Raw genomic sequence first — 26,388 nt, 5'->3', positions numbered from 1 at the left:
AAAGTCAAACTGTTGGATGCAAGATGTATTCCATTTCATTGAATAGTCCATTGAAGGTGTAACTTTCTAGAACACACTCCAGTACATTTCCTAATGGATCATAATTGGCTTTAACACTATGCACTTAGACACTGATTTCAGCACTACACAAGACACTTCCCCTTAAGCCTTCTGGCATCAAACTCAGCACATACATTGTTCACAAGACTGAAGTTCAAATATCTAGTCGGGAGGTCACAACAAGAAAAACATCTGAGTGGAGTAGGGCTTCATTGAAAACAGAAAATTCCACCTAATTTATTTTACACATTGAATTGTGTTAAAGACAGCCAGAGGACGTCCTGTAGCGGAAGTACAAGTTAAAATCGGTTACTGAGATCAGTAGGGGGGAGCAGCACTGTGATTTATCCCAATAGCTGTGTCCCTCTGAACCCCTAATGCGTTTGCACTAGACTGGTTTGGATCAATCCAGCTCTGTTGGGCAGAATGAGAAAGTTTAGGTCAGAGGGGGAAAAGTTCAGATTGGGTTCAATGGGAGACGAGTGAAAAAAAACAAGCACTGAGTTGGTGGGTTAAATGGTATTAACACACACATTATATAATATAGTCTTGTCCTGTAAGGACAATAAATCAACAGGACTAAACACTTCATATCATACTACACACACACTAATCCACTGCAATAAATTATCTGTAAATGGAAGAGTTTAATGTTTCAAGTGGATGAGAACTGAATTACATCCAGAGAGGAGCAGCAGATGATGAAATCGGACACGATGACTCATTGACTACTTCACTACAGTAGAAAACTATTGATCTCTCATGGCCTGCGCGATAACCGACTGGTATTGAACAGGGATTTCAACCACAGTGACTATTTCCTTCTCGGTTCATATTGAGCCAATGGACTACTTCAACAATTGAGCGGTTTACGAAGCCAAAGCATATAGTCAGGACAGATTCTGATCAGAGCACCCATTTGGAAACAGTTGAGCTTGGTTATTTACACTCACATTTAATGCACCCCAAATTAACCAAACCTCAGTGAGATACCAAACAAGTAAAAGACTGTTTGAATGATGTTCACATATCCTGGCCTGCAAATACAGAGGTCAGGACCCCTTTGCTGCTTGGCCATGAAGCTGTTAGTATTATTGACAGTCTCTTGTCAGAGTATAGTGTTGGCAACCTTCCCTCAGCAGCTCAGTTGTTCCCACTTTGTATCTGGCAACGCTGCAGCTGAAGTTTTGGTGATGGAAGCAGGGTCTCGTGGAGGGCACTAATGATTTATAAAACACATTTTGGTGACTTTGTCAGGGCTGCATGACTCGAGGGGATTTAAACCACCACCGGCAGTCCATCCATCCTGCTGCTGCTGCTGCAAGGTAAATGGAAATAGAAATGGCACTGCGCTGGTTTATATAATGACGCCGCTGAGGGCCATGGTTACTAAGACGCGGCGGGATAGCTGATCAGCCCGTGGAATTAATCACTGGATGCACAAATCCTCTCTGTCTCCTTTTAATATACCTTCCTTTAATATGTGACATTGTGCATTTCTACTAAATAATGTTTTATTTTTCTAATTAGGATTCAGGTAGTGTCATTTTTTGACACTTCCCTTGATACAGGAAATCTAAATTATTTTCTCATGCTGTTCTTTCTGGAGTTTTTTGGTAAAGAAGTAGAAATTCAGCTTTCATTTAATGAAAAAAAAGTTTGTTTATTGTCAAAATGCAACGGCAGTTGGTCTTAAAATCCAGTTTATTTTCTCAAAGTATATACCAATCCTAGCTACTGTATATTAATTGTACTATTACATTAAGAGACACCAGTCTGAGATTGTTTCATCAGATTTTTTCCTCTTTCTTCTCTAATAATTTCACCTCTCTCTCTCTCTTCGTCACTAACTTTCGACCAGTCACAATGGCGTGAAGATGGGGGACTGGAACTTCCTCGGGGGGATTTTGGAGGAGGTGCACATCCATTCCACTATGGTCGGCAAGATCTGGCTCACCATCCTGTTCATCTTCCGTATGCTGGTCCTCGGCGTGGCGGCTGAGGACGTGTGGAACGACGAGCAGACTGACTTCATATGCAACACGGAGCAGCCGGGGTGCAGGAATGTGTGCTACGACCTGGCTTTCCCCATCTCCCTCATCCGCTACTGGGTGCTGCAGGTCATCTTTGTGTCCGCTCCCTCGCTGGTTTACATGGGCCATGCTCTGTACAGGCTGCGGGCGCTGGACAAGGTGCGGCAGAAGAAGAAGGCTCTGCTGAGGAGGGAGCTGGAACTGGTCCATGTGGAGTTGGCAGAGGCCCGGAAGAGGATCGAGAGGGAAATGAAACAGCTGGATCAGGGGAAGGTGAACAAAGCTCCTCTGAGTGGCTCCCTGCTGCGTACCTACGTGGCTCACATTGTCACTCGCTCTGTAGTGGAGGTGGCCTTCATGATTGGCCAGTGCCTTCTCTATGGCTTCAGCCTCTACCCGCTCTTCAGGTGTGAGCGAGAGCCTTGTCCCAACGCTGTGGACTGCTATGTTTCCAGGCCAACGGAGAAAAGCGTCTTCATGGTGTTCATGCAATGCATTGCTGGAATTTCTCTCTTCTTAAACATCTTGGAGATCACGCATCTGGGCTACAAGAAGATCAAAAAGGGTATCTTGGACTTCTACCCTCAAATGAGAGAAAATGAACTTGATGACTATTGTGCCAACAAGTCCAAAAAAGAATCTGTTGTGCAAATGGGTGCAGCCCGAAAGGCAACAATTACCTCTGCACCCGGTGACTACAACTTTTTGATGGAGAGGGTGCATGGCACAATCATGTACCCGAGTCTTATCCAGTCTTCAACTTTTCTACCTCTTCAGGGTGAGCTGGCCCCTCAGACGGATATAGATGATGGCAGATGTTCAGCTCAAAGCCCTCCTGATTGGAACAGTGCCCTGACTAACTACGAGCCCTGCTCCCCGTGCTCCGACTCCCTAGTCTCCCCCAAGCAGGAGGCAGAGGACTTCCATCTTCCTCCACACAGTAAAAAAGACAACAGCAGTGAAAGGGGGAGCATAGACTCTGCCAAATGCCCACAAAGGGCTGTTCACACTTCCTCCTTCCCCACGCTGCCAGTCAGCGCACAGAGGACGTCGTGGAGGGCTCACGGCTCTTTCAAATGCTCCACTGTGTTGGAGAGTAAAAGCTCTGACACAGATTCATATGGGGGGGCCAAAGAGTGCAGTGGACTTCCACCCACGAGAACGCAGTCAAAATCTGATGCCAAACATGAAAGCAGGCTCTCCAGCCCACAGTCACAGGATGATTCCAGCGTAGGATCCACGCACAAACCCAGACCCCGTTCCTTCAGCTGCAAAACATCTATGGCAAGTAATGCAAGCAGCAGACGAGAGACGGACCTGTTAATCTAAATGTGAAATGCTGTTTAAACTGTTTGCTTGGTCGCATTATGATCCAGGCACACATCCATCCATAATACTGGCGATGTCTAGGTTTAACTTAATGGATTCAACAGCACTCCATGCTGCCTTCAAACTGGTGAGAATCTGCTTATTTCTGTTTTGATATAAACACGTAAAAATTCTGTGTAAATAATGTAGAATGCTTTAAATCCATTGCAGCTCAACTTAAGCAAATGAACAATTATAATGCTTTAATTATAATAGGGATTGTTTTGAACTTTTTGCGTTTTATATTTTTCCTCACAACTGTTTTTGGAATAAACCTTTGTTTACTATAATGACGATACACGACGGTATATTGTACCAAATCAGCAAGAAGAAATTAGACCAGAGATTCACGTATTGGAATAGTGAGCATATCAATAAGTAGCTGACAGCAGCAACAACAACAATACTGTTCGATTACTGTCCAGCTAGTTAGTTATGACTTGGTTTTTCCTTTATAAAAACATGTCCCCAGTGACTTAATTTGTCCCTGTGTTATGGTTATACCTGGTTTGTTTCTTGTTAATTCTTTTTTTCCAGTGTAAATGTACAAATAATACTGTTAAGATATTAGTTCAATCAGTGCTGAAACAATAACTGATGTTCAAGACTGCTTTATTTTACAGACAACTTTACATTCTGACCTTTTTTTTTTTTTTTTTTTAACAACTGTTTAATTACACAAGGTAAAATAAATGATAAGTATGTCTTCGTCACACATTCTCATCTGGATCTTGGAAGAATGTATGTGTGCTTATAACTATGCCATTCCAATTAAATGACCAGCAGTTTAATCAGACATCTGTTGTTTTCTCAAAAGTCCCATTCTTAAGAACTGACTTGTCCAGGCAACAGGCACCTTCTACTGTAAATCTATACTACAAACGAAAAACTTATATACAAACATATACAGAATACGTTAGATTCTAAGAAAAATTAGAACAAGGATTTACAAAAAAAAACAGCTTGGCTGCATACAAATTATTGTCTTTCACTTAACATGTGTCGTCATGTGTTTAAATTCAAACTGTCAGCAATATATATATATATATAAAAAAAAAACTCTGCTTAATGTTTATTCCGCTGTGGCTCCATCTTCTGGTACAGGTTCATAACGCTGCAGCTGGAGACACGGAAAACAAATTAAATCTATGTTAGTGAGAAGTACCAAGCCATAAAACAAAAATAATCGATAGGGGAAAACCAGTATGTCTGTCCACTCCAAACCTTTGAAGCTTACAAATTCAAATAGTTACCCATACATTTTTGGAGTAAAGAGTAAGTAGAAATGGAGAGAGAATGCTGCATGTGGGGCCTATGTGAAGGTAATAATAAGGAAGGACGCTGCAGCATTTATTCAAACACCCTCTGCTATTCACCTCTACTTGGAACAGCCTTTCCATCAGTTACAGTAAGTGCTTTAAAGGGGATTGTTTTCCCAAAATGACACAACTAACATTTATAAGAAGAACAAGCCAAGCTTACCCTTGTTTTGAGGTCTTGGTTCTCCTCTGTTAGATGTGCACACCTCTGCCTCAAGTCAATCACCTCCTGCTGCAGAGCCTCAGGGTCTTCAGTGGTCAGGCCAGCAGCACCCAGATGCTGCTTGACAAATCTGGAAGGAGCAGGTTAAAGAATCTACAGCAAACAGCGACCTCCTATAAAACCTGAATTATACACATTTAATGTTTAATTTAGAGTGGGGGTGAAGGCATGAGTTTCAGAGCAAGGCTCAACTCACGACCAACTACACCAAGAGAGCATTTTTTGCAATCAGAGTCTGGTTGTGTTGTGTGTATAGAAGGATACTCAAGAGCATTGTTGGGCTTGTCTTGATGTTCATACAAAGCCACCAGAACTGAAAGAGAGAGATAAAAAATGAAATAAAACTGCACAGGAATAATAAAATTTTGGTTGTATTTATTTTAAGTTGTGATTTCTGGTACTGCTGTTAAAACTGGTGAATTTGATAATGTTAAGCATTAGCATATGTGTTGTATAAAAAAAGGGGGGGAAAGGAGGTTAAATGGTGAGATTCCATGATGAATTGGATTTGTTTACTTATCAAAGTTATTCAATATTTTGCTATTCATTTATATTTTTCGTATAGTCGTGTGTCAGAAGAGGATTTTTGTTGACCGACATCACGAAAACTGCAAGTTTCAGTTGTATCTTTCTTTTTAACTTTACTGGGACGCTTTAATTGCTTTTCATTAAAAACTGAATATTGCCAAAGATTAATCATAAGAAGACCTATGCAGAGAGAGAGAGAGAGAGAGAGAGAGAGAGAGAGAGAGAGAGAGAGAGAGAGAGAGAGAGAGATAGAGAGAAAATATGCCATACCACTGGTAAGACTGTCAACCACACCAGCTTTCTCCAAGTATCTCCGAAACTGTTCCCTTTTGGGGTCAGGTGCCTGAAGGAGGGAGAAGTCAGACATGTAATTGTCAATTCGACCCAGTTGTTTAAAAGTATTAGATCACTTAATCTAATCTTGATTTTGACCTAAATACAACTTTCAGCTTGTGGTGTTCAAAGCGTTTTAGTAGGTTTGGGGAAACATATTATTCAAACAACAAAATGAATAAAAAAATAAGTTCCATCTTCAGGGAGGATTCAGGTACAACATGTAATAAAATATTGAAATTAGTCAGACAATAGATGTCTTCAAAAAAGATTTTAAACATTTTATATAGGCCTATTGTAGTAGTTTATTTGCCTTAAAATAAAAGTTAAATTATAACAGGCAGCAGTATACGTTGACATTATCTAATGGGTTTCCAATTTATGTTTATCCACAAACATTTATAACGAACACACCACGAACAAATTCTGACCCGTCACAGGTGTTCAGTATAATCACTGATGAACAGCATGCTAACTTTAGCTTAGCTAGCTCGCTTACAGTAACAAGAAGAGTACAGTTTAGGCAGAGCCTTTTATATCAAAGTGACAGCAAACACACTTACTCTGTAATGTGCCATAATTCTTCGGGCTATGAAGTTGATGACTCAGTCAGACGGATACGATTTTGTTGTGTCAAGCACACCCAATTTATTTTGGAAAATACCGGTCGGAAAAGTTAAGTTACGCTTTTATCACCTTCATTTTATAGCAACGGGTATATATGCTGCCTTCAAGTGTTCTTCGTAAAAATAACAAAGACGCCAAAGCTCTACCTGCAAATTTGCTCAAATAACACAGTATTTTATTTGGTTGAGATTAAAACCTTTATATTACTATATTTCATATGATTTTAAGTTTTCTCTCTGAATACACACCGTTAAAGCAAAGATTGTATCGTGGAAATTACATATTTGGGTATTTTTTAGTGATTGTCCGTAATAATTCCGACATTTTAAGAATACATTAAATGCCTTAACTTAAGAGTAGTTGATTTCTACTGCCATCTGGTGGCAGACCACCGGAGCTACACACTTTCTATTTGCTTCGTTTTTAACAACTTTCATCAAATTTGCTTCCTTTTTTACTTCAAAAATAAAAGTATAAACAATGTATTATTGCTACGATTGCTACCGACTCTAACGGCTTTAAACAGCTGTGCACTATTCGGGTGATAGGTCACAAAACAAGTCTGAGTACTAGTCAGGTGACAGCGACAAACCTCACATAGAGTGACAGGCGGTTCGACTAATCATTTTGTGCACCTCAATTTCGACAGCGAATCAGAATTAAGGGGTGGGACTAAAGGGTTAGGTTTTTTTTTTCGAGGGAGAGGAAATCCTTAGGAAATGTGTGGGATCACGCTCGGTGTTTCCAAGTAGCCCCTGGCTTTAATGACGAGCTATTTTCATTGTGTAAGGTCAGTTTGCTGTCCGACACAAACACGGGTGTGGTGACCGACGAGTGAAGGTTGGGGGAAGAGTGGGGAAAGCCGCCGTCGTTGGGTCAAAATGTCGATTCAGTACGAGGTGGAACAGCTGGCTGACAGCTACGGGGTCGCAGACTCGTTCCCCAAAGATTTCGGCTATGGTGAGGAGGAGGCCGACATCGAGGACAGCCCGGCGCCGTCCGACAGCAAACCGAGAATCCTGCTCATGGGTTTGAGAAGAAGTGGCAAATCATCCATACAAAAGGTAAGGGAAGAGATGTTTCCAGCTAGCTATTAGCCAAGGGCTTCACGTGAAGTAAATGGGACGTTAGCCAACATAGCTAACGAGGCAGTCTAGCTATGTCATAAGTGATGATAGCTATTAACCAGAAGATAACACGTCTAGCTATTAGTAATGAGTGGGAGGGGAACAAAGCCCTCCTGCAGCTAATGCCTAGGTTTTGTTGTTGGTGAAGCTGTAACAGTAAATTATTAATCAGGTGTGTGTGCAGAGAAGCTGGGTGCATCTTTTACCGATATGTGGACATAACGCACGTGACTGTTGTGTGAACAACTTGTCTAACGTGCCAAATATATCGTTCAACTCCCACCCAGCTGTTAGGCACTGGTCTGATGTGCAGCAGCTCTCACATGACCCGCAACACCGACCACACCTTCCCTACAGCAAGTCATAATGATACTGCGTTTAAAATCAGTGCACCTGCTGTTAGGTCAACATTCTCTTCACCTATGTTTAAAAATTATGGCCGGGCCAAGGAGTTGAAGTGGCCCTCAGGGAAAACCCATGTTTAAATGGGCCCCATCAACCAACCGATGTGTGATTTGTGTACCCTGTCATCTCCCAGGGTTCCTACAGAGTAGACCCTTTAAAAGTATTGGAAGGCATTGTATTCATTAAGCTAAAAATGAAAGCCTTGATTGCTATTAAAATCTCTTGAATCAGTCTTTAAAAGTATTTAATAATGATGGGGGGTAAGTAATAATTAGACTTTGCAATTTAAACAATTTAAATAATTTACAACGCCTCTTGCATTAATGCCACACAGATCAGCATGGCATGATCCCTCATTTAAGTGATTACTTATTATTATTTGCTTGTTACTAGTTAATATTTCCTATGACCAGAATTAAATAATGTCATACCATAGTTTTATAGTTGTGCTTATTGTGAAATTGGTTTTTAATTTAATTTCAAGTGGCATTTAAAGTATTTTAAAAGTCTTAAATCTAAGCTGTAGAAACCATGCCTCTATAAGTTCTCTTTACGTCTAGAGCAGCCTGTGCTCCCAGGGTTTTCCCTAGAAAATGTTTCAGCCAAGCTTGTAAGCCAGCCAGTGCCTGACGCAGCCAATCTTGTGATCAATAATACTTAGTAGGTGAATATCTAAACAATAGTTATACTCATAACATCATGGCTTTTGCTGTGGGAAATGGTATGTTTTTTCCTAGCATAGCTTAATACAAAAAAGTACACGAAAAAACAAACCAAGAGGCTCTTAGAATTACATTTGCAGGTGTTCCTCTACGATACATGGTCACAAAGTTAACATAGGCCTAATTTGAACTTGGCGTTGTACATGGATGTAAACTCCCCTACACATTCTTAAAGTGATGATGTGAACAAAAACAGTCACGCTTCAAGGAACCCGGCGCCCTGAACCTGGTGCCCTCTGGAGTTGTTGAATGCCTTTTCTCAACCACTTGAGCAAACTTGGCCGTCACTGTTATATTCTTCAAGTCCACCACTTTCCAAGACGGGCACCGCGGATGAATAATAGATAAAAAGCAGTTATGCCTTATGTTATTTTATTATTGATGTTAAAACTCAAATGGGAACTCGAATCAGCCTGGATATAGCGTGACTCACCAGAAGCACATAGATACTGCATGAAGAAATACAAGTAAAGAAAACATACACACTGACACGTTTGCTGTAATCTGTACACCAGCCAGTCTCAGATGAATGTTCTTCTGTAAGCCTCTGGTAAGGGCTCAAAAACATGTGATTTGGCTTTTTGCTGGTTCATTGGCCAATGGCCTCAGTGGCCCCCAAACGCTGATTTTGAAATGGCACTGGTGTCGAGAACATTCTCAGCTTGTCCACCGTCGCCCATTACAAGTTATTTTCTACCTGTTAGAATGATATTCAGAAAAAGAAGATCCTGAACTACACACTGTCTGCTGTTTGAAAAAGACTGTAGACTGACCTGAGTTGCATCAGAGTCAGTCTGCAATGTTTTGCCCTTTTCCCTCTTGCTTTCCATGTGATGTCCGAATGATGCCGAATCATGACATCGGTCAACATGCTGTACTACTTTTCAGATTACCTCGCCCATGAAAATAGTTTTCCGTTTCACAACACAGTCATTTAAAATGGTTACATCACTATTGTTGTGACTTGTGAAGAAAACCCTAAACACTTTAAAAAGATAGTAGTCTGTATACAGTTTTACTCTACTATTTATGTTTCATGTCTACCATCTGTCACAATTGGCAAATGAGATTAAAGAATGTTTAAAACAATGTTTAAAAGACAGGCTTCTCTCAAACATTGTTTTTTTTAGGTGGGAAAATGAGGAGCCACCCAAATGCTTATTTTCAGGGAGTTGGATCTCAGAAAGTCAATGTATGAAAACCAAAGCCATCCATCTTAGAAAACATGTAATTGACAAAGATTTCCAGTACATTAGAAGTAAAGTATCATTGCTGTCATCAAGCAGAGCAACAGGACTTGTTGTATGGCCGTACATAGATGCCAAATACATTTTAAAATACATCTCATAGGTTGAACGTTTTGCAAATGTATTACTGTAGTATCATCATGTATCACCACTAATGTTTTGCTGCGGTGTTATTGTACTAGTATTTCCTCTTAAGTCTTGTTATTTTCAAGCTTCACAACCTGCTCTTCCACTGTGGGCATGTCCTCTTGGGTAAAGCCTTGTCTGGGAATGACATAGGAGCCTTTTAAAATGTGTGAGCGATAGTACTAGCTTCCATGAATCTTTTCTATTAATTTTTTTCTTTCATATCTGGTGAATACCATTATTTTTTTAGGACTTCAGATTTAAGGCAAGTCATCTGCTTCGGCTAAAACGTTAACTCAATTACCTCATTTCCAGGTGGTGTTCCACAAAATGTCTCCCAACGAGACCTTGTTCCTGGAGAGCACCAACAAGATCTACAAGGACGACATCTCCAGCAGCTCCTTTGTCAACTTCCAGATCTGGGACTTCCCGGGCCAGGTGGACTTCTTCGACCCCACCTTCGACTACGAGATGATCTTCAGAGGAACCGGGGCTTTGATATTTGTCATCGACGCTCAGGTGAAGGCACTGAATAGAAAGAAAAGTGGTTGATCTGACGTGCTCATAATCACAGGAAGTCAATGTGTTGTTTCACAGTAACTTTGGGGGTGGTCCCCTACTCCACTGCTGGGTCGGTGGTTCGACCCCCACTCGCCGCCACATGTCGAAGTGTCCCTGGGCAAGACACTGAACCCCAAGTTGCTCCCGATAGTTAGATTGCTATCGGTGTATGAATGTGTGTGTGAATGGTAACATGGAATGGGAACAAGTCTCCCGTGAATAACCGTCAATGGGATTTTCACTAGCTTTTGGAAATAAAAAAAATTCACAAATGCTGACTAAAAATTTAGATTTTCAATCAACGCTTCCGGTTACTGACTGGACAATTCCACGTTACAATAACATTATCGGAGCATATTCTTCTGACTCACTCTCAAATAGGTTTCCATTTTTCCCAAGGTGCTCACCATAAGCAAAACGAGTTTTATAGTGCTGCTCACTGTTAATGTAAGGTACAGTAGAAGCCCTTGAGAATGAACACAATGATTAACAGCCAGAGCAGACATGATAAAAGATAATGGCACGCCACAGCTTTTATGCCCGCGCCATTCACCTCGTCACATGACCCGAAAGTGCTCACAAGAAGTTATCTCATTGACGATGTTAGCCACAGCTGATCTGATTGCAGGGTGTGTTTGAACTCGAGGAGGTGCATCAAATTCAATTTGTTAGAGCTGTTGGTCACCCAGTGATTTTTGAGATTTAGATTTTCTTTTTTTGTCTTGCTTCATTTGGAACACAATGCAGCAGTACATTTCCTCATACCTGTTGTCTTTGTAACACTTGGTATTGGCAGCGTGTCTTGATTATCCTGTTCATTTTACCGACAGGATGGCATAGTATCTTTGGCTCCACTAAAATATTTTAAATGGATGTTTTTTTGAAGGTTCATCCAAGCAGTAAATAGTCGTTGCAATTTAAATAAAGCTTTATTTAAATGTTTAATGAAGCGATATTGTTTTGTTCTTAATTGGTTTAACCCTGCTGATGGTCTAGCAGACAGACAGCTGATTCATTAAATGGTGTGTGTGATACTGCAGTTAATTGTGATGTGAAATAATGACTGCAGGATATTTAAAGTTTTCATTTTTGTAATGCAGTTATGGCCAATTTGATTAGTCACTTTCTGAAACGTGTATTAACATGTTCCTCTCTACTTAGGATGACTATGTGGAGGCTCTGGGCAGGCTTCACCTCACTGTGTCCCAGGCCTACAGAGTCAACCCAGAGATCAACTTTGAGGTGTTTATCCACAAAGTGGATGGCCTCTCCGACGATCACAAGATCGAGACCCAGAGGGACATCCATCAGAGAGCCAATGACGATCTGGCAGACGCTAGCTTAGAAAAGCTACATCTCAGGTAAAAAAAAATTCAGTGATTCAAAAAATGTTTGGGAAGAAGATAAAATGTATAACTTGCTACCTATGCAATCACACACAATCATACAGACACATTGTTTAGCCTTATTTTGGTTATCAGTTCTTTTTACTACATGACTACAGAAGTCAAATATCGTTGGTCACTTGATGGAGTGGATGAACAGGCTCAAACTTCCTATACGGCATTTCATATGTTACATCATATTGTTACAGCCTAATTTAACTCCAAGCCCACACATACTTCCTCACTGTGCCTCCCCATCATGGTGTACTTTGAATTACGGAGGTGTGAGTTTACAGAGGTTATGTCAAAAGGCAGTGCAGACATAAGAATGCAGTTTGTTTTTGTGACTTTAGCCCTACAACCTTTCTGAGTGCAACCCACTTCTTACAATGGAGACTTTGAACTGACTGTTTGCTGATGGGGAAAAAAGAGGTTGCTTTACACACAAAGATGACTTGTAATTAAAATCCCTGAGTAGGAATTTTTATTAAGATGCTTCTTATATGATGTGAAACTCCCATGAGCAGCAGAGAGATGGTAAATGCCATGTAAATGTGACAGCTTGGGTGCATCAGCGGTACAAAAATAAATACAAATGATTATAGGCTAGTGACGTGCATCAATATAGCTGAAGTGTGAAAGCATATTCTGAAACATTTTGTGTGACACAATATTTCAGAGCATAATCTGATAGCTTGGTTAGTTAGCAGCTGGTGTCCCACGTACTCTGAGTGTTACTGTGAGATTCCTCTTTGACCTCTTAATGAGGAATCAAGGACCCGTGCTTCAAATACCAGAGCTGTGAACATTCAAGTTCCTTAGGTCTACAAAGAACTCTATAGTGCGCATGCATTGTATAATTCATATTCACCTAAGGAAGAGAAGTGCACACCATTACCGCTATATGAGATTGAATAACTGGATTTTTGTTTTAGCGATTTCACTGTGTCATGAGTATTGAGTATTACTTTTTTTTTATTATTTTCTCATAGAGATTATTTGTATTTAAAAAAAAAAAAAAAAAAAGTTTACAATAATTTCATGAAGAAATACATTTTTCAATGAAAGTATTATTGGGACTATTTTCACATTACATATGAGAATTGTTGCGTTTTTTTGCCTTTTTACTCTGAAAATGTAATAGTTTGGTATATTTTCGACTGGTCTGTATAAGTGGACATACATTTTGCCTTAGGAAACTTCTAATGGCCCTTCATGGAGTTATCAATAAATTAATCATTTTTTCCCAATACAAAATAGTAACATTTAACGGTTTCCAGCCTTTTAAATGTGAGGGTTTTTCCTCTGGGTTTTCATTGTAAAATTAATATTTAGATTTATTATGAATTGCCAGTCCCATGTTGTCTCTCTATTATCTTCCTGCATGTCCTTTGTTGCGTCTGTACTAATGTTATTTATTCTTTATCTGTAAGTGTGTTGTCCATAATGTACAGTGTTGTGAAAAATAATTTCCCCTTGGGGACAGTACAGTCTAAGTCTAAACAATTAGTTGATGAATGTTTTTTTTAAATATATCAATCAATAACAAACGTCATTGTTTGTTGCAGCCTTCGCTCTGACGCACTGTGTGTAGAAACTCAGAATGTGTTGTGTTGTGTCCAACATGAAACTGGCTGATCCCAGTCAGCTCTGCAGCAGCTTTACTGTTGATGTTTGGGCTGTGTTGGCACACACACTGCACTGTGTTTTATGTGGGGTGAGATTGCTGTTTATTTCGTTCAGACAGCCAGAGCAGTCCAGGATATATGGTGGCACTGAGAATTTATTTATTTATTTTTGCTCTGCCGTGTGGCTCTCTTCTCTTCGCTGTAATGTATTGTAAAGTTGAGCTCCTGCCAAGTGTATGCAGACAGTCCCGTTTGGCTGAAGCCACTGGCTTTCTCAGGGTCTGACCTTTTCTTATTCATATATGTCAGTCACCAAAGTCCATAAGTCATGTGTGTTCAGTTTTACTCAAGTCACATGAAGGCAAGTTTTTTTGCTGACATTTAGTTTTTATTCCTCAGTTTTACGTCGGTATGGGGCTAAAATGCTTCGATTAACAATTATTTCCTACATTTTAGTGTCTGTTTGTCATGTGATCTCGTGACTATTTGTATTTGAACCTGCTATCACGTTTTTTTAAGGAAGTGAGCCGTGTTTCCTACTATTAACTTCATTCGCTTCCTGTATTTTTTTTCCCCCCATCTCATTCAGCTTTTACTTGACAAGTATTTACGACCACTCCATCTTTGAGGCCTTCAGCAAAGTGGTGCAGAAGCTCATCCCCCAGCTTCCCACTCTGGAGAACCTCCTAAACATCTTCATCTCTGTAAGTGAAGACCAGCCAACACTTTGTGAATGAGTTGTAAGTTTGTCATTGACCAGCGGGATTTATGTGTGGCAGCCAGCATGATTTGAGTCACCGGCAGCCTTGATGCAACTTAACGGCCAGCGGTTTCTCCAATGTCCTTACAATCCTTGAATGTAATATTGGCCTGTCGATGTTGAACATGATTTCTAACCCACACACACTTTCTCAACGATACAGTTTGAATTGTATTGTTTTTGATATTACCAAAAGACCACAAGGAGGGTTTTTATCAGTCCTGCATTACATGATATTTTCATATAAATGTGTGTATTTTTAATTGAATTCACTATTCTGGCGTCCAGACTAAGTTTTTACTTCAGATAAATATTTTTACTTGAATTCATAAAAGGAGAGTTCATTATTTTCTAATGTAACAGATTGTAGTTTCCTGGTTGTAGTATCCTGGTTTTCAGTTTGTTTTAATCCTTTATAATTTCCTAACTAACTTTTCTTTATCTCTCTTCCTCTCTGTGATCCTTGGCCTTATATTGACCCTGACAGAATTCAGGGATAGAGAAAGCCTTTCTGTTCGATGTGGTGAGTAAGATCTACATCGCCACAGACAGCTCTCCTGTAGACATGCAGTCCTATGAACTGTGCTGCGACATGATAGACGTGGTCATTGACGTCTCCTGCATCTACGGGTGAGTGTCTTTCTGTTATTTGTTTATTTAGTACATTAGTGATAGAGGTCAGATTTGGGTTATGGCATTTCCAGCTCTTTCTGTTATAGAGATGTGGTTTGCTGGCTTAAATCTTATAGTCAGTGAATTGAAAACATAGGGAAGAGTGTCATTATTGTACATTTTTAAATTAACTTTGTGTATAAATTTACATATTTGATACAGAACAAACATTCATTTAAATGTCCTGTCATTTATTAAAGGTGCACTATGCAGTTTCTGGGGAGGGGGGGTTGTTTACATTTGAAGAGCCTGCAGTTAGTTTACAAAACATATTTACTCTTAATGTATTTATTTCGTATTGAATAATTCTATCATCCATAAATAAAATAAAAATTATTTTGAGGCCCCTGGAACCAAACGAGGACTACAATGTTTCTAAACAAAACTATGCCCTGCTGCTGTAAACGATATCAGTGAAAAAACTTTATTTTTCACCTAGCTTTCTAACTTTAAACGGCAGGGATCCAATTTTCCTCTAGGAAAATGTTGTTTATTCAGTTATGAGAATTTACCTTACAAAATGTTCACTTCTCTTGACACACCAAAAGTTACATAGTGCATCTTTTAACGCATTAATAAGATGTAGCGATCACCATTGAGGATGCTGTAATTGAGGCACCTCTCAAAAATGCATTTACTTAATTAATCCACATCTACATGCTGCAGTTGTTTTCATATTGTGTTGTGTCCAAACAGTCTTCGGGAGGACGGCAGTGGCAGTGCCTACGACAAGGAGTCCATGGCCATCATCAAGCTGAACAACACCACTGTGCTCTACCTGAAAGAGGTCACCAAGTTCCTGGCCCTCGTCTGCATCCTGCGGGAGGAAAGCTTCGAGCGCAAAGGTAAACTGTCATGGAGGTCATCCGGCTTCATTTGGCTAATGGCGATTTGGCCTTGAATCAAGTGTTTTTCATAGTTACTTCCAGGAGTGTATTAAGTTAGCACAATACATGTAATGTGTTTCAAGAGAAAATATTTGAGAAAATAATGGTATACAACTAATTTAGCAATGGCCGAGATATCATAATTCTCAGCACTCGCAATGAACAAAGCAATGTATTCAAAATAGTTTAAAGCCTTACATGACACTAAACATACTCATACGAAATATGAATGAATAAAACCAGTTCAATGTGCATCTTCCATTTTCACCAAATATGTTTTGTTTTTTTGTTTATATGTGGGTGAAAACATTGGATTTATGCGTTTACCCAACGTTACTTTATTTCCATCCCACCTCATCCTGGTGATGTCATAATCCAACCCTGGATTTGAATTTCTTTAGTGCAGATATTGTTACAAAGCAAAAATGTAACCACCCGTTTCATCTTTCTCGCTGCTTCAGGGTTGATAGACTACAACTTCCACTGTTTCCGAAAGGCCATCCATGAAGTATTTGAGGTGGGCGTGTCCACCGGGCGTCCAATGGGCTCCCAGGCCATGGGCTCGCCCTGCACCAAGGCTGTGGCACTGAACGGCACGCCACGCAACACTGTCTAGACACTGATGCAAAAGAAAAGAAAAAGACGCTAAAAGAGGGTACAGGAAAGGAAAGATGGAGAAGGGGCCAGGGAGCCTGTAGAGGAGAGACTACTAACCTGCGGCTCACCAACGGGCCAATCACAATCCCTCGCTCCCAGCACCTACAGTACTGAGAGACTTGAGCCAAGAGTTTGTGTATGAGACAGACAGCACTGGAGCACAGAAGGGCCAGGCTTTTCAAGCTAAGATGGAAGGGAAATTCAAGCATTCGTAACAGATGAATGCAAGGCACAGTATCGTTTGTGAGGAAGTCAAGAGAATGAACCACACCTGGACAGGAAAAAAGGTTCAGGGTCTCTCTTTGGATTCCCTAAAGCGCTCAAAGACTGTGACAATAAGCTGCTGGTCCTTCTAGTCTAAATGAACAATGTGAAGAGGGAAAACAAACACTCGTTGCGACCTCTTTGCTATGGATAAACTGTGATGTCAGTTTTCAGGAATCTGTCAGAACCCCCCCCCAACCTCTTCTGTGCTGAAAAAATAGATGGTGGATGTGAACTGCTATAGTCCTAACCCACACATGTTCAGAGATGGCCTTATGTAGATAAAACGTGTCTGCTGTTGCAAGCTTTCTCTTACCACCACTCACCTCACCCTACCTGAATGCTGCCCAAAACTTGCTTTTTGGTTTCACTTGTGAAGGGACAACAAGGTTTTGTTAGCAGACCGAAAAAGGGATTGTGCTGTCCATTTAACTTGGTGTTGTGTGTGTGTGTATGCAGGTAAATGTGTATGTGGGTATGAGTGTGTGTGTGTGTTGTTGAAAGGTTTTGATTAGATCCCAGACTGGGCCCTCTAGCTGTACTAGTTACAGACCTTTACAGAATGAGTATGTCTTTTTTTTTCTCAATAACAGCATCTTTGTGTAATTAAACTCTTTTCAAGTGAAATTAACTTTTCTGTTTGTGCCACTGAAAATCAACTTCATGATATATATTGTAAAAATGAGTTTGGCTGGAAATTTGCAAATGGTCTTTGCAAAAGCACTGCCACGATGACTAAATGATTCAGAGACAGTTAAATGATGAGAAATGTCGTGATTTAAAATATTATTTGTTGCCAAGAAAGAAATGTATTAGATTTGGTTTGCGTGCAGGACTCATGGAGGAGTATTATATATCCAGACAGTTTGGGACAATGATGTGACCTGGTCCATATGTGCATGTTTTTCCACCTACAATTTTTCAGTCCTGCCCAAAATGAATAATCCCATGATTTGGCGTTTAGGTTTGCCACATTCAGAAGAATTCACAAGAACAAAATGTAGCCATTCCAAGCATGCATACATCAGTGTGTCGTCAACTTGTATTGTTATCAACCATAACACTGCTCTTTGAGAAAATTTGATAAGTTGGAAAAAAAAGACCAAATTTTCTTACTTTTGCCATGAAGATGACACGTCAATGTTCCTGTCTGCATTTTCTGTCTGTTTGTACCAGGGGTAAGATGTGGGTACCTGGTGCAGCTGCATATAAACACCAGGATCCTGATTCACAAAGCGGGATTCACATGTTATCTCGATAACTTTACTGGGTGGATAAACCCCTGTAATACGATGGTGTCTGAGATTTGAAGGCATTTTGCTTTTCACTCAGCAAAGTTGTCCATGTGACTCTGTGAACTTGCTTCTTGAAACAGGCCCCGAGATCTTCTCAACCTAGTTATCACTCGCCTGCAAATAAACACTTGCACATCAGAACTGTGAGGGATGATTGAATTTGTGTATCGTGATGCTCTATACTATGTGAAATAAATGAAAATTTACATTTTGTTTGTCAGTGTAGTCATTGGCCCAAAATGCATTTTAAAGCAACAAAGTATGTTAACACTATGGATGTGTTTTTTGAAAGACCTCAAGCTTGAATTAATTGGCAAAATCGTCTGTTGCCATTATGCAAACCTACAAGCTAACACAAGATGGTGCTGTAGGACTATACAATGTGGCTCATGTCTGCCCCTTCACCAAGCCCAGTAACTCTTTTCTTACTTGTTAAATTTACAGTTAGCATGAATCATTTGCTGAACCTGTATGTTGAATTATAGAGCCTGTTAAATCACAACTATAAATGTCAGCCGCTTCTAAAACCACAGTGAAAAGCAGAGGGAAGCCCGATTTCTTTTACAGGGCCTTCAGAAAAACATAACAAAATAACAAATTTGATTATTCAGTATTGATGAAACGTAGGCCTTAGCTCACATCCAATTTGTAATGAAGTGCATCTTGCCTGGATTATTTCTTTAGTCTAAATTACCCTTTTTAACCTTTTCTAAAATGCTCAAATTTGTATTTCCAGTGATGCTCTTAATATGAAATTAGATACGCTGTTAATTGTCAGATTTCTTGAGTTGGCTGTTTTTCATATGGCATAATAATGAGTGAGAAAGGGGGAGGGAAAAATTAAAATCCCCTCACTGCTTTAGCGTGTAATAAAAAATAAAACCAACAACTCTGTGAAAAGCTTCGCCATCCAAGTTATTCACCAGTTAAGTTAAATAAGCCTCACAGCCACTGTCACGAGCCATTATGTGGGGAGTAGGCCAGGCGAGACAGCTAAACACCACTTCCACACAATTTAGATGCAATAAAACACTGACAGCTTTTTTATCCACTTCATTAAGCCAGTAATTTCTTATAAAAATCTCCTGCATTAATCCTGGCCATGGCTTCCCTGTGGTTCCTTAAGCTCTTCTCCAACCTTAGCCGCCTTGCTTTGATGCTTACTCAAATGGGCGCTAATTTGAGATAAATTATGCAGTCGCATGTAGCCTACCCATGCCAAGGAATATAAATCGTGACACTCTGAGAGATGACGAATTAAAGCAAAGTGTGATATCAGGACGGCCTAATGGCAGATAGGTTAGGCCTGTCAGCCTGATGCTTTGTTGATGTGCAAGTCACTTCATATTCAAAGAAGGGGCGAGGTCATGTTTATGATGTTTTGAAGGTCACTTGGACCTGGCGCAAAGTTGTCTTGGTCAGATTTAGGGATGGATTTAGGGCCTGTTTAATGAAGTTACTCAGAGACCATTCTTCTACAATGAAGGTAATCTTCATTGTATAAAAAATACTATATACGTTGTGATGCAGATGTTACCAGCTTTAAAACAGTTATTGCACGTGAGTAAAGCGTGTGTTAACAATGCAAGATAATTACTTCAAAGATTACAGATGCCAGCATATCTCTATCAATATAACTTAGACAAACTGATGCTGAGATAAAAAAACAAAAAAAACAAACGTCTGTTTTATCCTGAGCATCTTTGACCATAATCAGTGAATATGTTTTTTAGAAGAAGAAAAATTATTTGCTTAATGGACGAGTGATTTTAATAAGAAACTCATTAGTCAAAATGTGTAGTGAGTTGTTGAGTGCAACATTTCAATCAAGAAATTGGTACAATCACAACTCAACCTGAACTACAATATATAAATGTTTTGTACACCTGGATCATATATTATACACTCGATTATACAGTGCCCTAATATAATCTCTAGATGGGGCTGTTGTCTGCTGTTTGAACTAATGTCTCTCACTCTTCTCCCAAGTCTTTCTGCTTCACAGTGCAGGCAAACATGGAGATCAACAGCACATGCATAGAGAGCCAGAGCGAAGGAAGAGTGAAAGAGAAGTTGATAAAGCAGTGTGTGTGTGTGTGTGTGTGTGTGTGTGTGTGTGTGTGTGCATGCATGCATGTGTGTGTGCGTGTGTGTGTGCATGCATGTGTGTGTGTGTGTGTGTGTGTGTGTGTGTGTGTGTGTGTGTGTGTGTGTGTGAGTGTGAGAGAGAGAGAGAGAGCTGCATGATGTACAGCTGTAATTTGGCACCGTAGCAGCTGCTGAAATTGCCTTGCTTTATCAAAGGCAACGCTGCTTGGCCCCCCCTGTCCCCTAATAAGGAAGCTTAACCAATAATGGAATAAAGAGAGCAGAACATACTTTTTTTTGTTCCTGCGATGTCACGCTCACTTCCTGCACGCCGGTCCAGCCCTTCATCTTAGATGTCTTGGTATCATTACCACAATGATATTGCCATTACCTTCTTATTAAAACCTCTGCGTTTTTTTTTTATCTCCCATCTTTACGTTTTATTAGCCAGGCCTACGAGGGGGAAGATGATGTGGCCAAGTGAGTGGTCTCAGACTAGAGATGACAGATGTAATAGGGACTTCATTTGGTAGATTGTTAGGTAATGCAGCTCCAGTGAATGTCATTATGCAGCGTGCGTGGACGAGGGACCTAGGTGCTGAGATGGACAGTTTACAGATAGTCTGACATTACTGTCATCTACATTTCAGCAGCAAGTTATTGTCATGTTTTTGACAGTGCTGCTTTACTTCTGGTCAAAGTGAGAAGTGATTAAGTTTCCAGTTGCTCATGATGAGAGAGGACATAATGCTAATGAAATGATAGCCTACTTTGAGTTCAGATTACGAGACTGGTGCTATTATAAAAATAATCTTCAAAACACAAATGCCCAAGGGTATGGCTATAAGCTTTAAAAGTTATATATATAGTTGATGTTGTAGTAGAAGTCCAGGCGTTTAATTTTAGCTGTTGATTGTGGAGGAATTTGAAACGTCTCAAAAGACAAAGAAATAATGAGGTATTGTTGACAAACCTTTTGGTGATTTTGATGTTTTGTTTTCCTATCTGGAATGAGGGAATGGGAATTCTTTTTTTTTCTATCCTCCTCTTAAGAATATTTTTTAATTGGAACAAATTCATTTTTTGTTTGTGATTAACTGATGTCTGTTAGAGCTGATGGGATTGGTCGATTGACAGAAAAGTAATACTCAACTTTCATTTAATCATTGAGGAATATTCCCTTGTTCCAGCGTCTCATTTGTGAGAATGTGCAGCTTTTCTTAATCTAATGCGATAATAAAGTGAATATCATCAATTTTTGACATTGTATTGGGCTGTGGACATTTTTCTTAGATCCAAATGATGAATAGAAAATCGAGAGAAATGATTGTCAAGTAATGGATAATTGAAATAGCTGTTCAATGCAACAAATATATGATTGATACACCTGCAAAGCCATATCTCAATACTTGTGTTGAAAAGCAGAAACAACTTCAAGGGGTTCACATGTGATTTAGGAAATCCCACTTTTCAAAGGACCTTCCTACATACAGGTATGACGCATTGACAGAAAACTAAATTGGAGACTTCTGCTGCAATTGAGTATTCTCAATTATATTAACTACACGTGCCATGTGACATTCTGCTTTCTCATTCACCAAACTTATAAACTAACAAGCTCTTAATGGGCGGCGAAGGGAGGAGCTGAAGAAGGACAGGAGAGGGAAAGGGTAACCAAAGTGGGAGTAAAGACGGAGGGACAGGCCTCCTGTATTTTCTCGGCCAGCCAGTAGAGTGAGAGAGAGAGAGAGAGAGAAAGAAAGAGAGAGAGAGAGAGAGAGAGAGAGAGAGAGAGAGAGAAAGAGAGAGGGGCCAGCGGGCCAGCAGCCAGCTAATGGGGAACCAGCAGTGAGCAGGGGCCAGGGATAGCACTGACAAAAGGAGCAGCGACAGATGCCGTTATCTCAGCCTCATGCAGATACAATGGAGCCGGACAACACAGGCCCTGACTCTGACAGACGTGTATCACTGTGTGTGTGTGTGTGTGTGTGTGTGTGTGTGTGTGTGTGTGTGTGTGTGTGTGTGTGTGTGTGTGTGTGTGTGTGGGCAAAGAGAAGGAGCATGTGTGTGTGTGTACAGGGTGGGGTTAATGAAACAAGATAGAGGAGAAGTGGATTATCGCAGAGAGTACAATTTCTTGGTAACACTTGCCTGAGCTCCACTGCGCCCCAATGCATGCATGCATGCGTGTATATGTGCATATGCAATTCAAGTGTGTATTTGAGTACAGCCTACTACATGACCCTGCCTTGTCTCAGTAGACAGCTAGATCATTCACCCATCACTTGCTTAGAATTCAGGGGCATCGCGGAAAGCACATCACATATGGTCCCAAATTTTCACTGGGTGCTATACCCATGACCTTAAAATATGCAGCATTTACTTCACCCGAGGATGTTCTGGTCATTTGCAGAACCAAAGAAATTGTGTCAGGGTGGGGTTCTGGAGGATAGATATACCAGGGGGGGCATATGGCGATGCGTTTAGCAGGATTGGCAAAGTCAGGGAAGGGTTGTTAAGCAGCAGCGTTTTTTTGGGGAAGGGATAAGAAATGTGAGCTTTAGCCAGTGTGGTGCGGTGACATGGGACAGCGTTATTGACTGTGGCGGCGCGTGCTGACAGTGGATTGTCAGCCCCCGCAGTCATTTGCCAGACTGAACGAATGCAGGGATCAGAGTTTTTTGGAGCTTAGAGAACGACAGAGAGAGAGGAAAGATGAAGAAAGTGAGAAAGGGAGGAATGGCAAGAAGAAAAAAAATAAGGAGAGCAAAAAAAAAAACTGGCAGCCATACAAATGCTTGAATATACACATAACACACACACAGAGACACACACTGGGCTGTGGATGCCCCGCTGAGTGTCTGACACTGATGCTGCCAGACTAATCAGGGTACTTGCTCTCTCTTTCTCTTTCTTGCTCTCTCTCTCTCTCTCTCTCTCTCTCTCTCTCTCTCTCTCACTTGCTCGTTAGTGTAAGAGGAGTAAGCAGGCAGTTGTGACGTTGTTATATCGTTGCATGTTAGTGTTTTAATCAATTTCAGAAACCTGGAAAATCAGACCAGCCACTGGCAAATTTAAATTTTCTCAGCCTGTTGGTCTGGACACAATCCATTGAAGCTCATTAACTATGTCCAACATTTCGGAGTTGCCAATCAAATCGTTTATATCTGATATGGGCGGGCCAGAGACAGTGCTGTGCATGCGCAGTCGAAGCTGTGATGATAAACAACAAAGATGGCTGCGGATACCTTGTTTGAGTTTGAAACGGCTTTGGCCTCGACCCTTTACGATTTGGAAGACGGCACTCACATCTTTCATTAGCAAGAAATAATTATTTTCTGTTGCTCAGAATGGTCATAGTGCCATCCAATTGCATGCAGTGGCATTTGAAATAGTAGGTACCCTTGAGTTGGGAAGGTCTATTGATCATGGCCAGACCCTATATCGTTCTAGATGTGGGTCTGGACTTCCAGGCTACAATTTCGGTGTTGGAGGCTTGAGTTTTATTTTTTGTGGTTTTTCGAAACAGGTCAGGGTCCTACTTCTAATGGTTCTCCACATGACACAATACGCAATGTTATTATATTTTTCTTAGGGGTGTATAATTTGTCTTTCTTTATTATATCAAGACTTATTATCTCACTTTAGAAAGAAACACACACCTCTTGAAGAGAAAAAACCTCTTCTTGAATCCTTCAACTAGTGATATTTCAACAATATGTACCTCACAACACTGTAGAAGAGACAGGCTTTACTAGCCTTTCCATTTATGTTTTAAGAAAAACTTTTCTCTTTAAACCCTAGGCATGTCCTTTAGTCATCCGAGGTTTTATCTGTTGTTCTAAAACGGAGCAAATGGCAGCAGAAAGAATACTGAAGCAGCTGCTATTAAAACAATAAACAGGCTCCTTGGTGTTGAGCTTCGTAAAGCAATAGACTAGTGTTGTAATAGCTGCCAAAAAGGCCTCTGAGAATTTTTGGGCAGAAGTGGACTTAAAGATGATGGATTGGGCTGGTGCGTGGAGACTGAGGGGCATTGTAATACAACGGAACATTAGAAATGACGATACCCGGTTCACATCTAACCCTCAGGTCCCCTTAACATGAAATGAAATGTTTGTGTTTTAAATGTAGAACATTATAGAAATGACATGCACTCAATACAATGGATACAATTAGGTGTAAGATCTCTGGGCAGCAGAGGTTGTATATACTCTAGAACAGAATCATTCTTAAGGTCAACAGTGTATATGAATCAATTACAGTAAATATGTAAATAAATAAGTATTTATAATATTATTAATAATAATAATAATACTAATACTAATGGACATCAAGGAATCAGTTGACATTGGGGAAGGCAGATGATGAACGTTGGTAGACGTTGTATTCTGTAGGGAGGTGCCATGCATACAGTGTGGAAATGGCTGAAAAAAGAAATAAAAGGTTGTAATATGCGGATGCTCGCTTGTTTCCCCACTTTGGGAACTTTTATTTCCTCTCTCCTTTCCTTATCCCCTCTCCTGCTTCCTTCCTCCTTCTACTTCTCTATCCTGCAGTCATTAATGACCCTACTGCCTGCCTGGCAGTCTCTCATAACACAACTTATCAGCCCCAAACAGGAGTATGGATATTTATAAACTCTGCTGCAACCCCCCCTTTTCTCTCTCTCTCTCTCTTTCTCCCTCTCTCACACTCACACACACTCACGCACACACACACACACACACACACACACACACACACACACGCGCGCGCGCACACACACACACACACACACACACACACACACACACACACACACACACACACACACACACACACACACACACACACACACACACGCACACACACACACTTGCATGCATATACTTTGTTACTATTCAGCAGACTTGCTGGAAACCTGTGCTGAGGTCCAGATTGAAAATGTGATGTGTGCTAATGCATTCAGAACAGAGGTGAGGCCGGCCCTTTCCTTTCCTGTAAGCCAACAGTGGGAACACCAGCCCCAATACGGTAAGCTAGAAAGCCGAACACATTACAGTGGCAGAGTAATGAGAACCATGGAGCTCCAAGTCATTCCCACACACACACACACACACATACACTCACACACACACACACGCACACACACACACACACACACACACGCACGCACGCACGCACGCACGCACTCACACACACACACACGCACACACACAGGCTGGTCTGTGGGAGCGTGTGGAGCAGTGTATAACTCCAGTAGAGTACTACCAGTGCTATGCTCTCCTGATGGTGATGCTGTGTGAAGTACGGAGCTGTTCGACACAGACTCCAGCTGCCGTTGCCCTGTATTCAAATGGCACCACAAGACACCAGCACGCCGTCTCTAGGTTCTTATTAGACTCAGCCTCTCACTCTTTTTTGTCTTTCCCCTTTTTTTCTCTCTTTTCTGCAAAAGTCTCTCAACTCTGTACGCCCGCGGCAGCCCACTTTCACTTTGCTTCGCTCCTCTCTTTGCTTCCTCGCCTCCACTTGTCTTTTGTTCTTTGCTCTTGTGACTGTTGGCCATCAATTTGTGGCACATCACAAGAGGAATAAAAGCAGATGCGTTTGGAGCAATAGCTTTACAAGTATTCTTAATGCATTTGCTGACAGTCCTCAAATGGGCCATCAGAGAATTAAAGTGATTTATCATATGTGAACTTGTGAATACTTTTGTTTGACAGTAGCTTCTACTTGACAGTATCTGAATGGGATCAGTCAGGCTGTGTGTGTATATCCAACAGACTGTATGTTAGTCCGTGTGTTGTGAGTGGGCGTTCTGTGACAGCCAACATGTTTGTAACAGGGAGGTGAGAATAGAGATATTGCATCCTGCAGTGTATTGAGGTTTGTGTATGTGTGGTGGCTGTGTTCGTATAGGCCATCGAATGTTTAAGATGAATGGAAGAATATGAAAGGTGGATGGAAAGATGCTGAGGCAGAATGGTTTCTCTGTTTATAAAGCGATAGCATTTTACGTAGAATGTAAGGGAGTTGGGTGTAACAGGAGTTTAGATATAGTGACATGCATTGCGTTAATAATATGATG

At 40.7% G+C, this 26,388-nt stretch overlaps 3 protein-coding genes across 3 annotated transcripts; 2 read left to right on the top strand and 1 right to left on the bottom strand.

Moving 5' to 3' along the window:
• Positions 1–1,323: 1,323 nt before the first annotated feature.
• Positions 1,324–3,422, top strand: gja9a (gap junction protein alpha 9a; the record flags this gene model as incomplete). The annotated part of the gene is made up of 2 exons (XM_080038809.1): positions 1,324–1,385; positions 1,922–3,422. 2 exons carry the CDS (start codon positions 1,324–1,326, stop codon positions 3,420–3,422), a joined length of 1,563 nt encoding a protein of 520 aa, XP_079894935.1.
• A 750-nt stretch (positions 3,423–4,172) lies between these two features.
• On the bottom strand, positions 4,173–6,566 carry LOC307259958 (c-Myc-binding protein-like). Its single transcript, XM_080040053.1, has 5 exons — positions 6,428–6,566; positions 5,802–5,874; positions 5,268–5,316; positions 4,944–5,073; positions 4,173–4,581 (listed from the first exon to the last, which is right to left on the bottom strand). Exons 1-5 carry the CDS (start codon positions 6,440–6,442, stop codon positions 4,534–4,536), a joined length of 315 nt encoding a protein of 104 aa, XP_079896179.1. The 5' UTR covers positions 6,443–6,566; the 3' UTR covers positions 4,173–4,533.
• A 633-nt stretch (positions 6,567–7,199) lies between these two features.
• Positions 7,200–18,428, top strand: rragca (Ras-related GTP binding Ca). Its single transcript, XM_080039034.1, has 7 exons — positions 7,200–7,555; positions 10,434–10,637; positions 11,841–12,040; positions 14,282–14,396; positions 14,940–15,082; positions 15,821–15,969; positions 16,473–18,428. Exons 1-7 carry the CDS (start codon positions 7,373–7,375, stop codon positions 16,625–16,627), a joined length of 1,149 nt encoding a protein of 382 aa, XP_079895160.1. The 5' UTR covers positions 7,200–7,372; the 3' UTR covers positions 16,628–18,428.
• Positions 18,429–26,388: the final 7,960 nt, after the last annotated feature.

The sequence above is a fragment of the Ammodytes marinus genome (assembly GCF_949987685.1).
Source record: "Ammodytes marinus genome assembly, chromosome: 13".
Lineage (NCBI taxonomy): Eukaryota > Metazoa > Chordata > Actinopteri > Uranoscopiformes > Ammodytidae > Ammodytes > Ammodytes marinus.
The sequence above is the reverse complement of the archived record's forward strand: the minus strand, read 5'-3'. Positions and strand labels throughout refer to the sequence as shown.